Source organism: Tribolium castaneum, chromosome 1 (assembly GCF_031307605.1).
Source record: "Tribolium castaneum strain GA2 chromosome 1, icTriCast1.1, whole genome shotgun sequence".
NCBI classification, from domain to species: domain Eukaryota; kingdom Metazoa; phylum Arthropoda; class Insecta; order Coleoptera; family Tenebrionidae; genus Tribolium; species Tribolium castaneum.
The window spans coordinates 14,214,193-14,237,133 of record NC_087394.1 but is presented as its reverse complement, the minus strand read 5'-3'; the positions used below and the strand labels follow the sequence as shown (position 1 = coordinate 14,237,133).

General features: G+C 32.8%; 1 protein-coding gene across 2 annotated transcripts in view; it reads right to left on the bottom strand.

Moving 5' to 3' along the window:
• Window positions 1-11,569: 11,569 nt before the first annotated feature.
• Window positions 11,570-22,941, bottom strand: part of LOC658616 (ribosomal protein S6 kinase alpha-5) — a 54,076-nt gene continuing 42,704 nt past the window's right edge. For both annotated transcript variants that reach the window (XM_008201450.3, XM_964992.4), the window contains exons 6-8: window positions 18,945-19,083; window positions 18,705-18,882; window positions 11,570-14,285 (exon numbers count right to left, since the gene is read on the bottom strand). In XM_008201450.3, coding sequence (XP_008199672.1) covers window positions 12,596-14,285; window positions 18,705-18,882; window positions 18,945-19,083 — 2,007 coding nt within the window. In that variant the 3' untranslated portion in view covers window positions 11,570-12,595. The remainder of the gene's footprint in view (window positions 14,286-18,704; window positions 18,883-18,944; window positions 19,084-22,941) is intronic.

Below are 22,941 nucleotides of genomic sequence, written 5' to 3'. Positions count from 1 at the left end.
TTTCCTGTCTACTTTCCTCTTAGGATTATGTTAGTAACGGGCAGCAATCGTGTCATGCAATTTTTTTGCTTACAATAATTTAATTAAATAGAATGATTTATACATCCGAATTTCGACGGCTGCGCCTTAAATATTAGGGTTAAATTTTACATCAAAATGTTCAGAAAAATTTCGCGTGTTTTTCTAAACTACTGGTTTCGTGATCTGATGTTGATTTAACAAAGAAAACGTTAATTTCGCTGCAATTTCTTATAAGGAATGCACATGTGTGCTTGTAATTTGATATTCTTTTAAAAAGCTCTGTTCTGTAACGAATTTGTCAACACCCCCTATTCAAGCGGCACTTGCCCAACGTCGTTTTGGCTATACTAATCTAGTTAACAGACATGAATTTCAATCGACCAATTCGTTCTTGAAGTTTTGCAACAATTTGTTAACAATTACGCCGAATAAAATAAATTATTCAATTTTATTTGATGACTGGAGTACACTGCATAAAGACTCAACTTTTTGGTACGAAACGTTACGGGAATTTTTGAATAAGATGAAATTTTGATTCTTTCTCGAGTTGTTTACTGATCATCAACGTGCCTTAAATTGGCTCATAAATTCCTTTCTTTTTGAAACGTGACTAGTTAATTTCTAAACAAAATTTTGGATTTAATTTTAGGTTTATCAATAAATTTTGGCTATTTTAAACGAAAGTAAATTAATTATGCTTTTGTGAGAAAATCATTGGATTAGCTGGGCGACTGTGGTGCAGAGCCAGGCCGTCGCCAACCCCCATATCTTTGCATATCCACTTGTTAAAACACATGGCCTTTCGACCACCCAATTTGGCGATTTATAACGTTTTTAACAGTTCTTGGAAAGTTTCGTGGGAACGATAATTTTCTAAACATTTTAATGCTAACAAAGGAATAAATAAGTTAAATTAAAATTTGTTGCAACTTTTGAATTGAAGTTGAATTAATATTGTCAAAGAACTAAACGTTTAAACTGACTCCGAATATTTTGCGCTGGTTAATAAAAAAAATTTTAAATACCGCGATCATCACAGTACCTTCAGGGGGAATTTAAAATTCATGTTTGTTAGAATCTGTTTTTCAAAAAAATCCTATAATTTTTTTAAATAACAACTCACGTTTTTGTTCATTGCATTTGATAGCATACTCCTACATCTTTCTGATGTGTGTAAAAAAATCTAAAAGAAAAAAAAAATAGAAGAATAAAAATATTTCAAAAAGTAGTGAAGAATTTTACATGAAGGGCTTTATTTTTCTGATCTAGTTCTACTTCATTAAAAAATAAGGGAATAACAAAAAGACTATCAAAATTTATAAACAAAAATGTCGGTTGTCATATAAAAAAATTAAAAATTAGGTATCATTATTCAAAAACAGTAATATCATAAAATAAATACTAATATGGTGTCAAACCATTTTACTGCAAAATAACCCATAACGAAGAAAAAATTCCACAAAATGCGTTTTTTATAATAATACCTTTTTTCACATAACTTCTTTCCTGTAATAACCTCATGTGTCTCTTGTTTACAAGTATTCTTCTATGGTTAGCAGATAGAGATGTCCATTTTCCAATATAAATAACGACATATCCCCAACAATCTGTGAAGCCAAAATTTCCAAAAATTGAAAATTTGCGTTTAATTTTGATTTCTGCATTCTTACGCCATCTACTGGTGCAAACAAGTATTAATTGTTTATATATCAACCGTTTAGTTCAAATTATGAAAAGTGAGGGCCAGAGTCTCCCCCTTAAGCTTGATCTTTCTTCTTTAAGGTGGTGAAAGACCCACTTTACTAGGATTCTTAGTTTTTATGTAATATTATTCAAATTAAGTTTCAAAAACTAAGCAAAATCGACCAATAACAATTTATGGCAAAACTGCTATAAATTAAAAAACATAAGTTTGATTTGTAGCTAATTTTGGAATCTATATACCTACTTGAGAACAATTTTGGGTGAGTCAGGAAATTAGTATGTACGGCTTTTGAAAAAAAAGTTTAATTTTCAAACATTATTAAAGATCAGTAATATACGTTTCCAAATCGTTGGGGTGTCTAGTTAGTGCTTGTAATTGTTTGTAGTTATTTTAGAATCTAGAATTCTATCAAAGTAAATGCGAGCTCTCGTGGTTGAGTTCCTATTACACAATTTTTTGTTGCTGTAGGATGCAGCAAATGTGACAGCCATGACAGGATGCATAAAAGCAAATAGTCATTGCAGACAGGTAGGATGAAAAGTATTATTCTATATGTCACGTCTCGACTTGTATTGTTTCCTTGCGACTATAAGGCGCCAGAGGTACCTGACTGTCGCGTACTTGGCATAGCAATTAGCTCCTTACTTACGAGTCAAACTGTAAATTTTCCCCGTCCTATAATAAGAAATTCTCCGCCAACACTGATTTATAGGGTAGTTTTCACATAAGAGCTTTATATGTGCCATAAAAGAGAGAATTGCGAAGAATGATAGTTGCAATTGAATTCGTAAAAATTTGCGAATTTGCTTTAACAGCTGAGTAATGTTTATTTACACTTGACGGCGCTTTCTGCTCGCTTTAACAGTGCTGTAAATTGCCAATTACATAAGCACGATCGAGTACTTATTTGAAGTTACTGTGGAAAACTGTACATATTTCTAAGAAAAGTAAATTCTCAATATAAACAAATTTATGTATTTGTATTTAACAACAATTTGAGAAATTTGAAATAGAAATATACGTGATATAAATAAACAAAATGTTTTATTTAGAAAATATTATTTCATGGTTTATATTTGCTAAAATATTTAAAGACTTATATTCTCAGTAAATTAAAGTAAATTTAATTTGATCAATTTTATATATATTATAATCTTTAATATACCACCCATTTTCAAGTTTAAAAATTGTATGTAAGGTAAGTGTAGTGCTATCTATCCTATATGGGTAACACTTTGACAAACGTATTCTTGCTACTCATCAAGAGATGGCGCTTCAAACATTACCTTTCCACTGTAAACTCTCCCATAGCGATTAAACACTAGCGGCTAGCCCCTGCCGGTCTACAAATGTTCGTTCAGTCGAAATGTTGCGAGCGAGGTCGGAACAGTACGAACGGAGACCATAACGGACTTCTCATTTCAGCTGGGCATATTGGAATAGTGGTTTTTATGGAAATATGTTGCGCGTGGCTGGGGCTTCGCCCCAGTTAACTAAAAGGAAACAAACCCCACGACCAATTAAACTCGAAAACGTGGAACTCGAAACGTGGAATAGTGTTTATGTTTATGAACTGTACGCCACCCTAGCTCCATAAAAAAACACTATTCCACGTTTCGAGTTCCACGTTTTCGAGTTTAATTGGTCGTGGGGTTTGTTTCCTTTTAGTTAACTGGGGCGAAGCCCCAGCCACGCGCAACATATTTCCATAAAAACCACTATTCCAATATGCCCAGCTGAAATGAGAAGTCCGTTATGGTCTCCGTTCGTACTGTTCCGACCTCGCTCGCAACATTTCGACTGAGCGAACATTTGTAGACCGGCAGGGGCTAGCCGCTAGTGATTAAACTACAGAGAATTATTTCAATACTAAAAGACGAAACGAAATACACAATCGGTTTTCTATACCCAAAAAAATAAGAAATGAAAGAAAAATGAGGGCGCTTTAGCGTTTCCTCTCCGCCAAATGATTTAAAATATTGAAACTAGTTTATTGATCTCTATCTATCTATATATAGTTTCAATATTTGAATATATATCCAGCGTGCTCAAAAACTGACGCACCAACTCAATGGTGTGTGGTAGAGAACTGGTTACATATAAATGTAAAAATAGTAAAAAAATTCTTTGTATTAAACTTATTGATAAATAACGGATTTTAGATTAATGATATGTGGCTACGTTGTCTAACAGTCATGATCACAATAGAATTTGATCAACAATGAAAATAAATTATTTTTGAAACGTTTTCCTAGGAAATAATTCCCAGTGTTGGCACATCTACGTATTGTGATTTTTTTGATGAATTTTAATTTTTTAAATTAAAGAAACTGCTAAAGTCTGATAGAAAATTTAAAAATAATTATTCATCGTTTTGGTAGGGAACGATTACCTAGTGTGAGGCACAGAAACATAAAAAAATAATGAAAACTAAAGATGTTAACACAATAAGTTTGTAGCTCCAGGTTTTTTAAAATATGACTTTAGGAATTTTTTCAACATTTTTCCCGTAATCTGCACTTGCTTCTCAATAACGTACCACTGAGTTGGTGCGCCAGTTTTTGAGCATCCTGTATATATATAAAATTGCTTTTCCTGAATGACCTATCAACGCACAGTCTAGACGGCTCAGGATAGAAACCTGAAATTTTCACAGTAGATAGCTATTGTAACGTAGGAGTGTACTAAGAAAGGATTTTTGGATAATCACCCCCTAAGAGGGTTAAATAGGGTATTAAAGTTTTGAATAAAAATCCGTCAGTTTTTAAGTTATATCTGTGAAAATTAGTATTTGGGCTTTGGGTTAAAAATAAAGAAAGAGGTGTTTCAGGATTTTTGAAAAATCAACCCCTAAAGGGGTTAAATGGGGAGTTGAATTAAGAATTAGAGTTTAGAAAATCCGTCATTTTTAAACGTCCATTGAACTTATGTCCTTGAAAATTAGTATTTGGGCTTTTTGTTAAAAACTAAAAAACGTGTTTCAGAATTTTCGAAAAATCAACCCTTAAGAGGGTTAAATAACGTATTAAAATTTGTATAAAAATTCGTAACATTTGAATTTACATTGATTAAAGTCGGTATTTGGGTTTTCAGTGAAAAGTGAAAAAACACGTGTTTTAGTTGAAAATACCGACCCCAAGAGGGTTGAGCAGAGGTTGGAATTTGTATAAAAATCCGTAAATTTTACTTTGTATCCATGCAGTTAATATTTGAGTTTCCAGTTAAAGATGAAAAACGTTGTTTAAGAACATTTGGAATTTCCACCCCTAAAGGGTTCAATATCAAAATCCGTCATTTTTTTACCTGATATCTATGAAAATTTGTATTTGGGCTTTCGGTTAATAATAAAGGAAGACATGTTTTAAAATTTTCGAAAAATTAACCCTTAAAGAGGGTAAACAAAGTGTTAACATTTGAATAAAAATCCGTCATTTTTAATGTTATATTAAAGTTTTATATTTGAAAATTATTATTTGGGCTTTTAGTTAAAAATAAAGAAACACATATTTTTGGATTTTGCAGAAATCAACCCCGAAGGGTTTTAAAAGGAGTAATAAGATTTGGATAAAATTCTGTAACTTTTAAATTTACATTCACAAAAGTTGGTATTTAGGCTTTCGTTGAAGAATGTAGTCTTTTAGTTGTTTTGGTAATTCTACTCACAGGGGGGTTAAACAGGGGATGGAATTTGTATACAAATCCGTTTTTTTTTAATTTTTATCTATGCAAAATGGTACTTGCGGTTTCGTTTAAAGATGAAAAATGAGTGTTTTAAAAATTTTGGAAATTCCACCCCTAAAAGGGTTATATATAAAAATGCGTCATTTTTAAGGCATATTAATAAAAATTGGTATTTCTGTCTTCGGTTAAAAAAATAAAGAAAAGCGTTTTTCAGGATTTTTGGAAATTTTACCTCATATGGAGATTAAACATAAAAATTCATAATAATATTTTTTATGAAAATTTGTATTTGAGTTTTCGGAATAAAATAAAAAACACTTGTTTAAAAAAAATTTTTGAAATTCCACCCCTAAAAAAGTTAAACATAAGAATCCATAATTTTTAAAGTTTTTAAATTCCCGTTTTTTTTATCAAAATAGACTTAATTTTTCAGGTACTGTGATGACCCAAAGGATCCCCACCTTCTTTTCGTCCGCCTTGACTAGAGAGAGGTAAAATTCAAATAGAAAAATACAAAATACAAAATGGCCGATGTTCATGATCGTCATCAAAATGGAGGAACCTACGTTGTGTTTTACAAAAAAAAGGCGGACCGGATCGTTGTAATACGCTTATGTGGGGATTTGACTTGGAAAAGTACAATAAAACACCTGTGGGGAGGAAAACATTGTTTAATTCCTGCAGTTGATAATAATTTTCAAAAATCAAAATGAAATATGAATGATTCTAACAATTACATCAAACAAACCAACAAGAAACAATCGGACAATTGAACACAAACAAATTAAACAACAAAAACAAAACGTGCAAGTAGCTGGCATAATTGGCGTAACTACAAGCCGACGAGAAATAAAAAACCATAAGCAAGTAACAGGCGCCATGGCATTACTATCGCTGATAAAAAAATAAATAAAACGATAAAAATGTTAAATAAAATGATATGTGACTCAACTGCAGAAAGGACCGGTTAAAATTTCCCTAAACGTATCCACAAACAATGATAAATCTTTTCATAAAATCAATTACAATATAAATTGACAAAACATAACATAAATACAAGATCGCTACGGCTAACCGTTCGGAAGATATCGTCAAAAAAATGGTCTCGTTACAAGAATGTCTCAACTAAACTTACGTCATTATCTGTCAATCTTTTGAAGTTATTTCTTAAAAGTTGAGTGTTTCTAAAGTAAAATGACCGATGGAAACTAAATCTGCAAGAATCAGATCGCTACGGCTAACCGTTCGGAAGATATCGTCAAAAATATGGTCTCGTTACAAAAATGTCTCAACTAAACTTACGTCATTATCTGTCAATCTTTTGAAGTTATTTCTTAAAAGTTGAGTGTTTCTAAAGTAAAATAACCGATGGAAACTAAATCTGCAAGAATCAGATAGCAACGGCTAACCGTTCGGAAGATATCGTCAAAAATATGGTCTCGTTACAAAAATGTCTTAACTAAACTTACGTCATTATCTGTCAATATTTTGAAGTTATTTCTTAAAAGTTGAGTGTTTCCAAAGTAAAATGACCGGCGGAATCTAAATCTGCAAAAATCAGATCGCTACGACTAACCGTTCGGAAGATATCGTCAAAAAAATGGTTTCGTTACAAAAATGTCTCAACTAAACTTACGTCATTATCTGTCAATCTTTTAAAGTTATTTCTTAAAAGTTGAGTGTTTCTAAAGTAAAATGACCGATGGAAACTAAATCTGCAAGAATCAGATCGCTACGGCTAACCGTTCGGAAGATATCGTAAAAAATATGGTCTCGTTACAAAAATGTCTTAACTAAACTTACGTCATTATCTGTCAATCTTTTAAAGTTAATTCTAAAAAGTTGAGTGTTTCTAAAGTTAAATGTCCGATGGAAACTAAATCTGCAAGAATCAGATCGCTACGGCTAACCGTTCGGAAGATATCGTCAAAAATATGGTCTCGTTACAAAAATGTCTTAACTAAACTTACGTCATTATCTGTCAATCTTTTGAAGTTATTTCTTAAAAGTTGAGTGTTTCTAAAGTAAAATAACCGATGGAAACTAAATCTGCAAGAATCAGATAGCAACGGCTAACCGTTCGGAAGATATCGTCAAAAATATGGTCTCGTTACAAAAATGTCTCAACTAAACTTACGTCATTATCTGTCAATATTTTGAAGTTATTTCTTAAAAGTTAAGTGTTTCTAAAGTAAAATGACCGGCGGAATCTAAATCTGCAAAAATCAGACCGCTACGACTAACCGTTCGGAAGATATCGTCAAAAAAATGGTTTCGTTACAAAAATGTCTCAACTAAACTTACGTCATTATCTGTCAATCTTTTAAAGTTATTTCTTAAAAGTTGAGTGTTTCTAAAGTTAAATGTCCGATGGAAACTAAATCTGCAAGAATCAGATCGCTACGGCTAACCGTTCGGAAGATATCGTCAAAAATATGGTCTCGTTACAAAAATGTCTTAACTAAACTTACGTCATTATCTGTCAATCTTTTGAAGTTATTTCTTAAAAGTTGAGTGTTTCTAAAGTAAAATGACCGATGGAAACTAAATCTGCAAGAATCAGATCGCTACGGCTAACCGTTCGGAAGATATCGTCAAAAATATGGTCTCGTTACAAAAATGTCTTAACTAAACTTACGTCATTATCTGTCAATCTTTTGAAGTTATTTCTTAAAAGTTGAGTGTTTCTAAAGTAAAATAACCGATGGAAACTAAATCTGCAAGAATCAGATAGCAACGGCTAACCGTTCGGAAGATATCGTCAAAAATATGGTCTCGTTACAAAAATGTCTCAACTAAACTTACGTCATTATCTGTCAATATTTTGAAGTTATTTCTTAAAAGTTAAGTGTTTCTAAAGTAAAATGACCGGCGGAATCTAAATCTGCAAAAATCAGACCGCTACGACTAACCGTTCGGAAGATATCGTCAAAAAAATGGTTTCGTTACAAAAATGTCTCAACTAAACTTACGTCATTATCTGTCAATCTTTTAAAGTTATTTCTTAAAAGTTGAGTGTTTCTAAAGTTAAATGTCCGATGGAAACTAAATCTGCAAGAATCAGATCGCTACGGCTAACCGTTCGGAAGATATCGTCAAAAATATGGTCTCGTTACAAAAATGTCTTAACTAAACTTACGTCATTATCTGTCAATCTTTTAAAGTTATTTCTTAAAAGTTGAGTGTTTCTAAAGTAAAATGACCGATGGAAACTAAATCTGCAAGAATCAGATCGCTACGGCTAACCGTTCGGAAGATATCGTAAAAAATATGGTCTCGTTACAAAAATGTCTTAACTAAACTTACGTCATTATCTGTCAATCTTTTAAAGTTAATTCTAAAAAGTTGAGTGTTTCTAAAGTTAAATGTCCGATGGAAACTAAATCTGCAAGAATCAGATCGCTACGGCTAACCGTTCGGAAGATATCGTCAAAAATATGGTCTCGTTACAAAAATGTCTTAACTAAACTTACGTCATTATCTGTCAATCTTTTGAAGTTATTTCTTAAAAGTTGAGTGTTTCTAAAGTAAAATGACCGATGGAAACTAAATCTGCAAGAATCAGATCGCTACGGCTAACCGTTCGGAAGATATCGTAAAAAATATGGTCTCGTTACAAAAATGTCTTAACTAAACTTACGTCATTATCTGTCAATCTTTTAAAGTTATTTCTAAAAAGTTGAGTGTTTCTAAAGTTAAATGACCGATGGAAACTAAATCTGCAAGAATCAGATCGCTACGGCTAACCGTTCGGAAGATATCGTCAAAAATATGGTCTTGTTACAAAAATGTCTTAACTAAACTTACGTCATTATCTGTCAATCTTTTAAAGTTATTTCTTAAAAGTTGAGTGTTTCTAAGGTAAAATGACCGGCGGAATCTAAATCTGCAAGAATCAGATAGCAACGGCTAACCGTTCGGAAGATATCGTCAAAAAAATGGTCTCGTTACAAAAATGTCTTAACTAAACTTACGTCATTATCTGTCAATCTTTTGAAGTTATTTCTTAAAAGTTGAGTGTTTCTAAAGTAAAATGACCGATGGAAACTAAATCTGCAAGAATCAGATCGCTACGGCTAACCGTTCGGAAGATATCGTAAAAAATATGGTCTCGTTACAAAAATGTCTCAACTAAACTTACGTCATTATCTGTCAATATTTTGAAGTTATTTCTTAAAAGTTGAGTGTTTCTAAAGTAAAATGACCGGCGGAATCTAAATCTGCAAAAATCAGATCGCTACGACTAACCGTTCGGAAGATATCGTCAAAAAAATGGTTTCGTTACAAAAATGTCTCAACTAAACTTACGTCATTATCTGTCAATCTTTTAAAGTTATTTCTTAAAAGTTGAGTGTTTCTAAAGTAAAATGACCGATGGAAACTAAATCTGCAAGAATCAGATCGCTACGGCTAACCGTTCGGAAGATATCGTAAAAAATATGGTCTCGTTACAAAAATGTCTTAACTAAACTTACGTCATTATCTGCCAATCTTTTAAAGTTATTTCTAAAAAGTTGAGTGTTTCTAAAGTTAAATGACCGATGGAAACTAAATCTGCAAGAATCAGATCGCTACGGCTAACCGTTCGGAAGATATCGTCAAAAATATGGTCTTGTTACAAAAATGTCTTAACTAAACTTACGTCATTATCTGTCAATCTTTTAAAGTTACTTCTTAAAAGTTGAGTGTTTCTAAGGTAAAATGACCGGCGGAATCTAAATCTGCAAGAATCAGATAGCAACGGCTAACCGTTCGGAAGATATCGTCAAAAAAATGGTCTCGTTACAAAAATGTCTTAACTAAACTTACGTCATTATCTGTCAATCTTTTGAAGTTATTTCTTAAAAGTTGAGTGTTTCTAAAGTAAAATGACCGGCGGAATCTAAATCTGCAAAAATCAGATAGCAACGGCTAACCGTTCGGAAGATATCGTCAAAAAAATGGTCTCGTTACAAAAATGTCTCAACTAAACTTACGTCATTATCTGTCAATATTTTGAAGTTATTTCTTAAAAGTTGAGTGTTTCTAAAGTAAAATGACCGGCGGAATCTAAATCTGCAAAAATCAGATCGCTACGACTAACCGTTCGGAAGATATCGTCAAAAAAATGGTTTCGTTACAAAAATGTCTCAACTAAACTTACGTCATTATCTGTCAATCTTTTAAAGTTATTTCTTAAAAGTTGAGTGTTTCTAAAGTAAAATGACCGATGGAAACTAAATCTGCAAGAATCAGATCGCTACGGCTAACCGTTCGGAAGATATCGTAAAAAATATGGTCTCGTTACAAAAATGTCTTAACTAAACTTACGTCATTATCTGTCAATCTTTTAAAGTTAATTCTAAAAAGTTGAGTGTTTCTAAAGTTAAATGTCCGATGGAAACTAAATCTGCAAGAGTCAGATCGCTACGGCTAACCGTTCGGAAGATATCGTCAAAAATATGGTCTCGTTACAAAAATGTCTTAACTAAACTTACGTCATTATCTGTCAATCTTTTAAAGTTATTTCTTAAAAGTTGAGTGTTTCTAACGTAGAATGACCGGCGGAATCCAAATTTGCAAGAATCAAGTCGCTACGACTAACCGTTCGGAAGATATCGTCAAAAATATGGTCTCGTTACAAAAATGTCTCAACTAAACTTACGTCATTATCTGTCAATATTTTGAAGTTATTTCTTAAAAGTTGAGTGTTTCTAAAGTAAAATGACCGGCGGAATCTAAATCTGCAAGAATCAGATAGCAACGGCTAACCGTTCGGAAGATATCGTCAAAAATATGGTCTCGTTACAAAAATGTCTCAACTAAACTTACGTCCTTGTCTGTCAATTTTTTTTAAGTTAATTTCTAACGACTGAGTGTTTCTAACGTAAAATGACCGGCGAAATCTACTTATTAGATTTGACTTTCTAGTTTCTTTGATCTCCTGGTAGTTGACTTACTAACATTTGTCTGCAGCACATTTCTCTAACTATTTATTCCCTTCTCTAGTAATTCTCTTTTCTAGCTCTTCTTTCGTTTGTAATTTTTGATTTGTTTTAGCATATTTCTTCTCTTTTGCTCTTCTCTTCCCTGGGGCAGTACTCAGCAATGCACATATGCCATTACTAAAGAAAAATACCAAACTCTACGATTTTGGTAGGGCATTTAAATAAAACACGCATGTAAAGAATCAAAATATTTAATACTAACATAATTAAGGCATGTTACAGTAATATAAATTTTGCCTTCAAGCATGACAGCCTCTTGAAAGAGGAAAGGCACTGTCCACTTGGTCTCCATCATTTCGTATGAATATACACTTTGCTTTACATAATCATAAGTAGTTCTTATGCAAAAGAAATTATTTAAAAAATATTGAGATAAATTTGAAACAAATATACAAACAAATCTTCTATAAATAAGTAATGAAAATACTACAAATTAGTGATTTGTAATAATAATAATAATAAGAACGGTACCTGAGTGCAAAATTATAAATAATCAATTGGATCAACTTACATTGTAACCCATAACTAACAATATTGACTAAAACATAGACCAGGTAATTGAATGCTAGAAACACATTATTTTCACTATGATCCATTCAGCTTGAAGTGTTGCATATTATACATAACAATAACAATAAACTTTAAACAAGTGTTTCATAGTTAGGTAACAGGAAGAATAAATAGAATGAAAATAAATAATGATAAAAGATATCAACACCAGACACAACAAACATTCGTTTTTTACTCGCAGGTAAAATTCAGAGGCTCTAAAAATACATAATCAACATTATTTTAAGCGATTCCGTTCCAAACATCAATATTAATTGCAACCGTTTCTCTAATAAAATTCTTTAGATGAGACTTGTATAAAACACAAAGTAACTTACAAAAAAACTATATAATTTTATTTACAACTTTTTGGTATTTTAATGAATTAAGATTCAGCCTAAGAAGTGCACTTAATGATAATGATTTACCTAAATGGAACTTAACACTAAATGTGATCATCAATCGAATTCATCAGCATTTTAAGGTTAACATTTTATCACAATCGCAATAGCGGTGAGCCAAAGCCCCGCCTGCCCCAATTATTGCATAAACCACCGCACTATGTACACAAATACTTCCCACGAGAGGGCCGAGCTTTGGTTCCACCGTTAATGTCTTTTGAAAGATCACACCTAACGAATTGAATAATTACCTATCGACCGATTTTGCTTTTTTTTGATTTCCTAAGCGGCGCCATCGTCTTTTTCCTCTTCGAACTCGACGATGTCGACTCTATACTCTCTCTTTCGTCAACCTTCCGCTTCCTGTTGTGTTTCACAGGAACCGGATCGAGGTCAATCTCCTGGCGCTGTCTCCTGCGAATGCGTTCGCTCCACCTCGTCTGCACGTAAACCTTCTTCTGCCTCTTCCTCCCCACCACCTTCGTATCCACCGAATTCTTATCCGACATCACGATGCCACTGGAACTCGTCGACTCCCGGCACGGAGACACCGTTTCCGGGTCCAGGGGATTCGAACTCATCGTCTCCAGAAACTCCGTCACTCGGTTTTCCCCAAAGTTGAAAACGTTGCCTCCGAGTGCGACTTTATCAGTCTTTTTGACGTCAACAGATAGTTTTGGTCCGCTTTTTAGAGAGCCTTCACTCGTGAAACTGGACGAGGAGGTGCTGTTGTCACCGGAGGAGCTCTTCTTCATCCTTCGCCTCTGCGCCAGCTTGGCACTGAACACGTCCTGGAGCCGGAAGCCCTCACGCTGCGCCTTGTGGAAGGCGTTGAACGTGGTCTGGAGACTCTTCTCGGGGGCGGTTTCCAGCAGCACATCGGGCGTCATCAAGGGGGTTGAGACGAAATGTTGGCTCCCTTGCACCCAGGGGTTGGTCTCCAGGTGGCTCATGCGCAGCCTTTGGCCCGGGTTCACGGTCAGGAGCCCCCTCACCACCGACTTGGCCTCGTTGCTAACACCGGTCCAAGCCGACGAATTGAAATTAAAATCGCCCTCTTTGATGCGCTCCATGATGGAAGAGACGTTTTCGTCCCTTGAACGTGCATGGAAAGGTGCCTTCCCGCACAGCATCGTGTAGAGAATCACCCCCAAACTCCACAAATCACAGTTTTCGTCGTACCCTTCCGGGTCACCCTTTAGCACCTCAGGGGCGGCGTAATGAAGGGTGAAACACGGCGTATGCAACGACTCCTTCTCCTGCTTGAGCCTCGCAAAGCCAAAATCAATCACCTTAATCTCAGCACTGTCGTCATCATCGGTAAAAACCAAATTCTCCGGTTTAAGGTCCCGATGGACGACACCACACGAATGCATGAAGCTCACAGCCGATACCAACTTGCGTAAAATCCCCGATGCTTCCGATTCGGTGAATTTCGATTTTTTCCGAATGCGTTCGAACAGTTCGCCACCTTTGAGGTACTCCAAGACCAGGTAGGTGTGCGCTTCGTCTTGGATAACATCGTGGAGAGTGACGATGTTTGGGTGGCCTTGACAGGCGCGCAATAGATTAATCTCTTGTGAGCAATCTTTTTTCCTGCTGACGATTTTCACAGCGTATTCTTTACCCGTTTGTAAGTTGACACATTTACGACATACTGAAAAGGTGCCATCGCCTAAAATTGGCTCGTTTAGGTCGATGTCGTACGTTTGGAAGAATTGCGAATTGTTGATTTTGCAACTGATCAGTTTTGTACTATCGTGCTGTTTGGCCGGTTTGAGGATCTCGTCCGAGATGGCGTTTTTGGTGAAGAGGACAGAGGGCGCAACGTATGAATAGCCCTTGAAGATTTTATCGTAGTTTGGAGGAACGACGGCTGGTGAGTCGGTTGGAGGCATTTGGGTGAATTCTTCGCTGAAGTTTGACACGTCCAGTTCGCTCCTAAAATAGTATACATTATGATACAAGTTTTATAAGGAAGATTTTAGTGCACGCACGGGTTTAGAACACGACGAGCTTGCCAAGAGTGTCATAAAAAAGTATGTGCGACACAATGCTTCATAAACGAGATATACAATATTTTTTCTACTTTTTACCTTTTTTAACAAAAAGAAATCTAAAGAATGTTGTAGCATTTAACAGCATTAATTTGCGTGGGCCATAAAATAAAATTAAGTCCATTGCCATCCCTGTCTAAAACATTTCGTAAAAACAAATTTACTGATTAATTTTGAAAATAAGAAAAAATTCCAAATTCTGAAAACGGACAATTTTTAGTGACAGCGAGACATACGACATTTTTGTCATACTTTGAAAATATGTAGTGTTTAACCCCTATGTTACCCATCATATCAACTTTAAAATTTTAAATAGCTCCACTCCTCTTGTGGCACCTCAAATGAACTGCCAAACTGCATAAACTGCTCAAAAAATGTTAGAGACTTTGGTCTTTTAATATACACTTATACTTATACAGGGCGCTCAAAAACTGGCGCACCAACTCAGCGGTACGTTGTTGAGAAGCAAGTGTAGATTACCGGAAAAATCTTGAAAAAATTCCTAGAGTCGTATTTTAAAAAATCTGTAGCTATAAACTTATTTTGTTAACTTCTCCAGTTTTTATTATTCTTTAATGATTTTATGTTTCACATCAAGTAATCGTTCCCTAATAAAACGATGAATAATTATTTTTAAATTTACTATCAGACTTTAGCAGTTTTTTAAATTAAAAAAAAAATAAAATTCATCAAAAAAATCACAATTAGTAGATGTGCCAACACTGGAAATTATTTCCTAGGAAACCAGGCCAAAATAATTTACTTCTATTGTTGATCAAATTCTGTTAAGATCACGACTGTTGCCACATTTCATTTATTAAAAATTCGTTATTTATCAATAATTTTAATACAAAGAATTTTTTACTATTTTTACCTTTATATGTAAGCAATTCTCTACCACACACCATTGAGTTGGTGCGCCGATTTTTGAGCACCCGGTAGACTGTTTTAAAACAGCATTGGAATATGATATAACAAATCAGTAAAAAATATGGATCAGCTTTTAGCTTCATAAATTTTATCACTTGATATTCATTAAATTCATTAATATCTTTAGTTTTTCTTTAAAATCATTTTCAATTAATTTAAATTATATAGCAACCTAGTTTTTGCACAAGTTCTCTACAAATGCAAGATAGTTCTAAAAATTAAATTAGTAAACCCGAAAAAGTTCTTACTAATGTCACCAAACATGCACAAGATTTTTAAATGCCTCCTTTATTTTCTAAAATATCTATTAAAAAATAATCCTTGATTTATCTTAGAAGTTTTTCTTTTTAAAAAACCTAACCATTTTAACGTTTTTTTTCTATGTCTTTGAAAAAAGTCAGTGACACCGTAAAATCTTACTGTATTGTATACTACTCACGCTTTCTATTATTCTACTATTTCTCTTCGTAAGTTTTCTATAAAATGAATTGAAACTATTAAAAACTTCTTCAAACTCATTAGCCAAACAATTAAGAAATTACAAAAAAATTAGGACAAAAATCGAATCAATTAATTAAAAAAAATGCAAACCGTCTATTTACCAGGTATTCTCTTAATCAAAATAAAGATATTTTTGCCGCCCCTAAAATTCTGCCGCCCTGGGCTATAGCCCATTCAGCCCATACGTAAATATGACACTGATTAAAGAGGATACATTCTTCTACTCCAAAATAGAGGAGAAAATGTTTTAAAATACTACTAGTTCTTTATTTAATTCAGAAAAAATGGTGAAAACTGAACTCATTTGAACATTATTTCCCTTTAACAATAAGTGTTAAAGAAAAAACGAAATACATTTGGCCCTGTAGTGGACTCTTAGGAATAAAGTGGTTTTTGTTTTACCTTGAAATTGTCAATAGTTAACTCGTAAAACTCTTAAAACGAACTTGAGGTACTAACCTATGAAATTATAGTTATAGTTGGGGCGCAGATATCTCAAAAAAGGACTCGTTTACTGAACATTTATTCTTACGCAAAATTTTCTGCTAAATTTAAATACCAAGTTAGTTTTTTGTGAAGATTTTTAAAAAACTTAAAATTCGTTTACATCGTTATATATTCCTTTTGGATAAAGTTAGATACTTCTTTTTTTGCAAAAGACTGCTAAATGAATGTTGTTTTGAACGTAAATACACAACTTTTAGTTTTGAGAAAAGAAAACTGAGAAAATTGAGCAACACTACGAGTACAAAGGGAAATACGCAGCATAGCCACTTCAAGTGCATATCATAGTAAATTTAAATTGCAATAACTTACTGAGTGATAAAGATATCATAATTATTCTTGCACAAAAAACTTATGTAAGTATTAGCTTCATTTCACCTCGATTTTGTATAGGTCTCTCTTTTAAAATAAAAAAATTCTCGCATCTCGAAAATTTCACTGCACAAATATGAAACGTCACAATAATAATAATAATAATAATAATAATTTATTTTTCATATCAGTGACATATGTGCATTAATGAGTGATACAAGTTAAAGAGTAAAAAAATTTGAATTACAAAAATATATTGATACCAAAGTCGTTTAAGCAATATAGTTCCGCAGTGACTAATTTTTGTTTAACTATATTTTTAAAACAGTGCAAATTTAGTTGTTTAATATGACTGAGAATGCTATTATAAAATTTCAAACATTGGTAAGTACAGCTTCGCTCCAAAAACACAGTTTTGTGATAAGGATAATTAAAAATTTTATTTCGTCTAATATCATGTGGATGGTCTATTAAATGAGTATTAAAGTATGACTGGTATTTACGGATCAAACAAAGACATTCATATACAGGGTGCTCAAAAACTGGCGCACCAACTCAGTGGTACGTTGTTGAAAAGCATGTGTAGATCACGTGAAAAACTTATTTTGCTAACTTCCTCAATTTTTATTAGTTTTTAATGTTTATATGTTTCGCACTAAGTCATCGTTTCCTAACAAAACGATGAATAATTATTTTTAAATTTACTATCAGATGTTAGCAGTTTTTTTAATTTAAAAAATTAAAATTCATCAAAAAAAATCACAGTTTGTAGATATGCCAACACTGGAAACTATTTCCTAGAAAACCGTTTCAAAAATAATTTATTTTTATTGTTGATCAAATTCTATTGCAATCACAACTGTTAGACAACGTTGCCACATATCATTTATCTAAAATTCGTTATTTATCAATAACTTTAATACAAAGAATTTTCCTACTATTTTTTCCCTTTATGTGTAAGCGATTCTCTGCCACATTCCATTGAGTTGGCGCGCCGATTTTTGAGCACCCGGTATATATAAAGACTTGGTACAGTAAGAATACCCAGTTGTTTAAAAACATTCCGGCACGTTTCTCTTGATCTTTTACCTGTTATCGCCCTAACAGCCCTTTTTTGTAAAATGAAAATATCTTCTGTTTTTGCTTTACCCCAAAAAATGATACCATATTTAATAATTGAATAAAAGTAGCAATTGTTAACATCTAGCAATGTGTCTTGATTTAAAAATTTTTTTAGGTCTTTTTATAGGTAACAAGAACCTAATTTCGCACTAATTTTATATATGTTTTCCAATTTAGGTTTCTGTCAATTAATAATCCTAGGAAGGCGGTAAAATGGACTCAGGATAATTATTTTTATTGAGAGGATGTTGAATTAATATACAGTTAGTTTTTTCCAAATTTAATTTTAGTGAGTTGATTTGAGTCCATGATTGAATGTCTGTAAAATTGCTCTCAGCTTCTGTAAGAATATCAGTAAGATTATTGCATGTAATCAGTAAACTCGTATCATCGACATAATTAATAATGTTGACAAAGCGATTATCAAACATGTGCAACAAGTCGTTAATGTAAATAAGGAATAAGAGTGGTCCAAGTATGCTGCCCTGTGGAACACCTGATTTAATTTGTAGACCAGGTGAAACATATTTTATATGGTCCTTTATAATAATGATTTTCTGAATTCTGTCAATAAGATAAGAATGTATCCAATTATATGCAACCCCCCTAATACCGCAGTTTTCGAGTTTATTTAGCAAATTATCATCATTTACACAATCAAAAGCTTTTGATAAGTCTAAGAACATACCCAAAAAAATGTTTCCTTTGTCAATGTTATCATATATTTCTGAAACATACTTAAAAACAGCAGTAGATGTAGAGTGCCTTGCTCTAAAAGTGCAATTTTCCCAGTTTTCAGTTCCAACTAAATTACCCTAGTTTTTAGTACTTTTTAGTATAATTTTTATAGCACTCTCTTAAGCTACGATACGACGCAAAACGCGTACGAAACCAAAATAGAAAAAAAAATGCAAAAAAAATCACCAACGTTTACCTAATAACTGGTTTGAAAGGCGCCGGGATCTCCTTCCTGGCCAACTTCTCCCAGTCCAGACTCTTGAAGAATGAGTGCTTTTTCAGTTCTTTGGCGTCTCCTTCGCCACCACCTAATCGCTTTCTTGGATCCTTGACTAATAATTTACTAATAAAATCGGCTACATCTTTTCCTAAAGCTGTAAGAAAATTCAAATTATTACAGATCGAACATCTCAAGGACCTTACGAAGAAGACTTACAATCAGGTATCGGCGGAGTAGTTTTTAGGATTCGTCTGGAGATTTCTTGTTGAGTGTTCTTTTCACCCTCGACGGTGAAAGGGGAAGCTCCAGTCAATAATTCGTAAGTCAGTACGCCCACGGACCACCAGTCAACGGCCTTTAAATAATGAATGTTATTTGTTACGAGTTGTATTCCCACAATTAAAATAAACGCAGATAAAAAATACGATTCAATTTGCCACATTGAGTATAAATAGACTAGCTTCAAGGAGAGTGATCACAGGTCGTTACCCAAACTTTGCACTGTTTTTGTATTTTTTCAAATGTCATTTCATACACGGCATGTGCATATAAAACTTTGGTATTTGTGCCAACTGTCAAACACTTGGGTGCAAAACAAGACAATATGGAACACAAATATTAATGACCTTAATACATTTTTATTTCTGATACTATTTTACATTTTATTGCACACATCGTGTCTCTCAGTGTGATTCAGCCAAGAAATTGCCAAAGAACCTGCCTGTCAATAAACTATAATAAAAAAAAACAAAAAAGTAAAAAGATTGTGAAATTTTGCATTGAAATTTAAAATGTTTTCGTCCCTTTGAAAAGCAAATCCAACACTGCTAACTGAAGTTTAGGGGTTAAACTAAAGGTTTGTAGCTAACATTGTTAAAAAAATTAAAACCAAATGTTACCGAATTTTGTAAAATGAGGTTATACATTGACAGAGCCACATTTTTGCTAGAGCTACAAAATCAATCATTTTAGATTCCGATGAAATAGAACAAAAAACATTACAAATTTGAGTCAAAAATTCGGAAGTAAAATTACCGTTGGGGGCGCCACTGAGCTAGGTCGAAAACAGTAACCATAAATGGCGGGAAAATGTTTATTCGGATATTTTGAGCGTTGTACGAATTTTGAGGCTTCACAATTATTGCATTGCCTATGCGGAATGATTATTGTATCTTTGATGCAAGAAACTTATGTTGACAAATGAGAGATGACGAGGAAAACACGAATAACGAATGACTGGTTCACTTTCTTTATTGGAAAATTATTACAAAGACATTGAAAAGCCTACCTTTTGGCATAATTTACGTTTAAATGTATCAGCAGTTGTAAATCTTTATTGTAGTTTGTAGATTTACTGCAGCATTTCATGATTTTTTCAGTGGAAAATTCTAACCTAAAATTCACAAACTTCACTAATTTATTGGTTTCTTGAGCTCAACTTTGTGTTCGCTGTGATCCATTACTATAGTCTTTAATTAAACAACTGTTTGATAACACTTTGTAATAAAAATTTAAATCTTTTTCACTTTTTATCCACTTTCAAATCCCAACAACAAACACTTTATACCACGAAAAACCGCAGAACCAAAGTCAGAGCTAATATTTACCACCACGTACTTTTAAAATGATTCTCTCCAATGTAAGCAATTAACACTATACACGCAAAATTGTTAAACAATTTATTAATGTCAATTAAATGTGGAATTACGAAAATTTCGTTACTGTTTTCGACATAGTTCAAAAGTCATCACCAGAGGGCGTCCAGTTAATTTTATTTCCGAATTGCAGTAGCTTCAACTTTTCAGATATTTTACCACGTTTTTTAAAAGCGAAATGCTTAGTTTCGTAATACTTGTGAAAAATATCCCATGCAACAGAGTTTAAGCACAAGATTTCGCAAAACCGGTCCAAAAAGTCACTAAATTATTTCGAAAATGGTGTTATTTTAAAAACCAAATACCTTAGTGTCGTAGTCAAAGAAGGTTATAAATAATGTAATTTAAACTCCTTTGAAAAGCTTAAACTTAAACTTTAAACTTAAAAATCTTTCGAGACGTCGCTAAACCAGACCAAAAATCATTAAATCCTTGGAACGTTTTCTTTAAAAAACAACCAAGAAATCATCGAATTCTTTTACTATTTTAAAGATGTAAACCGTTTTTTAAAACTTTTATTTAACATGCTTTGTTGTCTGTAAGTCTGTTTCATATTTTTGAAGCCAAATTTGGAAGGGTTCCTGTTGTCCGAATGAATTGAAATTTTGCATACTTACGTAATTTGCGTGACAATGCTATACTATATAATTAATTATCCCTTAAACAGGTAACCAGTCTAAAACGTCTTATAAATTTTAAAATCCTAACCTGTAAACCTTTTCCTTTGACGGAAAAACATTTTATTCTTCAACACTGTCAAAATTTACGGTTTTTTTCTCGTGTAAGAAGGTTTTTTTAAGAGATTTAAAGCAATTTTAAGCCTTGTTGAGTCTAATTCGAGAAATAAAATGTATTCATCTCCTTTTTGTGTAAATCGATTTATTTATTTCACCTCGTGAATAATAAACCTCTTGTAATCACTCGACGTCTAAAAATTCACATGGCAATAAAACGTCTGATTTACACTCAAACTCGTTGAATAATCTATAACTTTTATATATTTTTCATTAAAAAAATAAAACAATACTAAACCTGTTTTAAAAAAAAAACATTATCTTACTGTTTGATATGAAATTAATTTAAATTTACATCTCCAAACGTAATTATATCGCGAATCATTTTTAGAAAAATGATAAAGTTAGGTCATAAACAGTATTATTTTTATGTTTTTCATCCAAAAATGCACTTGACAATTAGATTCTCAAAATTTTGTTAAAAATACTCAAAAATGTCAAAAATGGTGTTATTTTAGAAATTTTTAATATGACAAACTCAATTTTTTTACACATTTAATTTTTTACAACTTTTTACAAGTACTTGTCATCATAAAATACGATTTAATAAAAAAAAATTACAACTGTTTAACTGATTCCTCTTTTCTGTAAATCTGCTAGAAGCTTGCGAATTTAAATTTTTTTCTTTTTTTTAGAGAAAAGTGAATAAATTTATTAAATAAATACTTATCAACATAAAATACGATTTAATAGAAAAAAATTACAACTGATTCCTCTATTCTGTAAATCTGCTAGAAGCTTGCGAATTTACATTTTTTCTTTTTCTAGAGAAAAGTGAATAAATTTATTAAATAAATACTTGTCAAGATAAAATACGATTTAATAAAAAAAATTTAGAACTGATTCCTCTATTCTGTAAATCAGCTAAAAGTTTGCAACTTTACGTTTTTTTCTTATTTTCGAGGAAAGTCAATAAATTCATAAAATAAATACTTGTCAATACGATTTGAAAAAAATAGTAACCAAAAACTCAGCATACTTAGTTCTGAGCAACATCAACAAGCTTCAAACCATTTCATCAATTCGATCGTTTGATTGTTATTCAAGTTTTTTTAATTCAAGTTTTAATTTCAAAAAACCCACAAATTTCCGATAGGTCAACCTTAAGTTTTTTTATTATTAAAGACTACAAAAGAAAAAAGAAGCAAAAGGAAACTAGTTAATTTGTTAGCAGTGAAAATATTATTTATCCACTGCCACTTTATTAAAATTTGTCTCATTTTCCTGTGTTAACACTTGTACACAATAAGTCTTCTATCAATTTAATTCATTTAACATTGAATAAAACACAATTGTATGTAAATGAAGCGTGATACACATGTGTTATTCCACAATTTCGAAAATTTTACAATCGTTATTCTTCCATAAAAGTGCGCCAAGCATCTTCAAGGAAATTTTCCAAGGCGAAAAAGGCCACCTATGTACACACACTCGCACGTTGGCCAAACATTGAAGGTGAAATATGGCGCCTAAAGTGGAGTACCAACAAGAATTAATAAAAGTTGAACGCAAGGATCGTTAGACAATTTCATTGTGTTGTAACGAGCAGGTACAATAAACATTGCGTACAATATGATTCTGGCGCTGCTGCTATCAATCGCTGACACACTTTTCTGACCCAGATTGCTGCAGGATTGCAAATGTTTTGCACACTCGCGTTATTTCATGGCAGAAATACCACGACGGACGGTCTACATAATAATCACCAATTCGACTTTTCCCTCAAATACCACACCGAAAAGGACACTTTTTCCAAGTGTAATG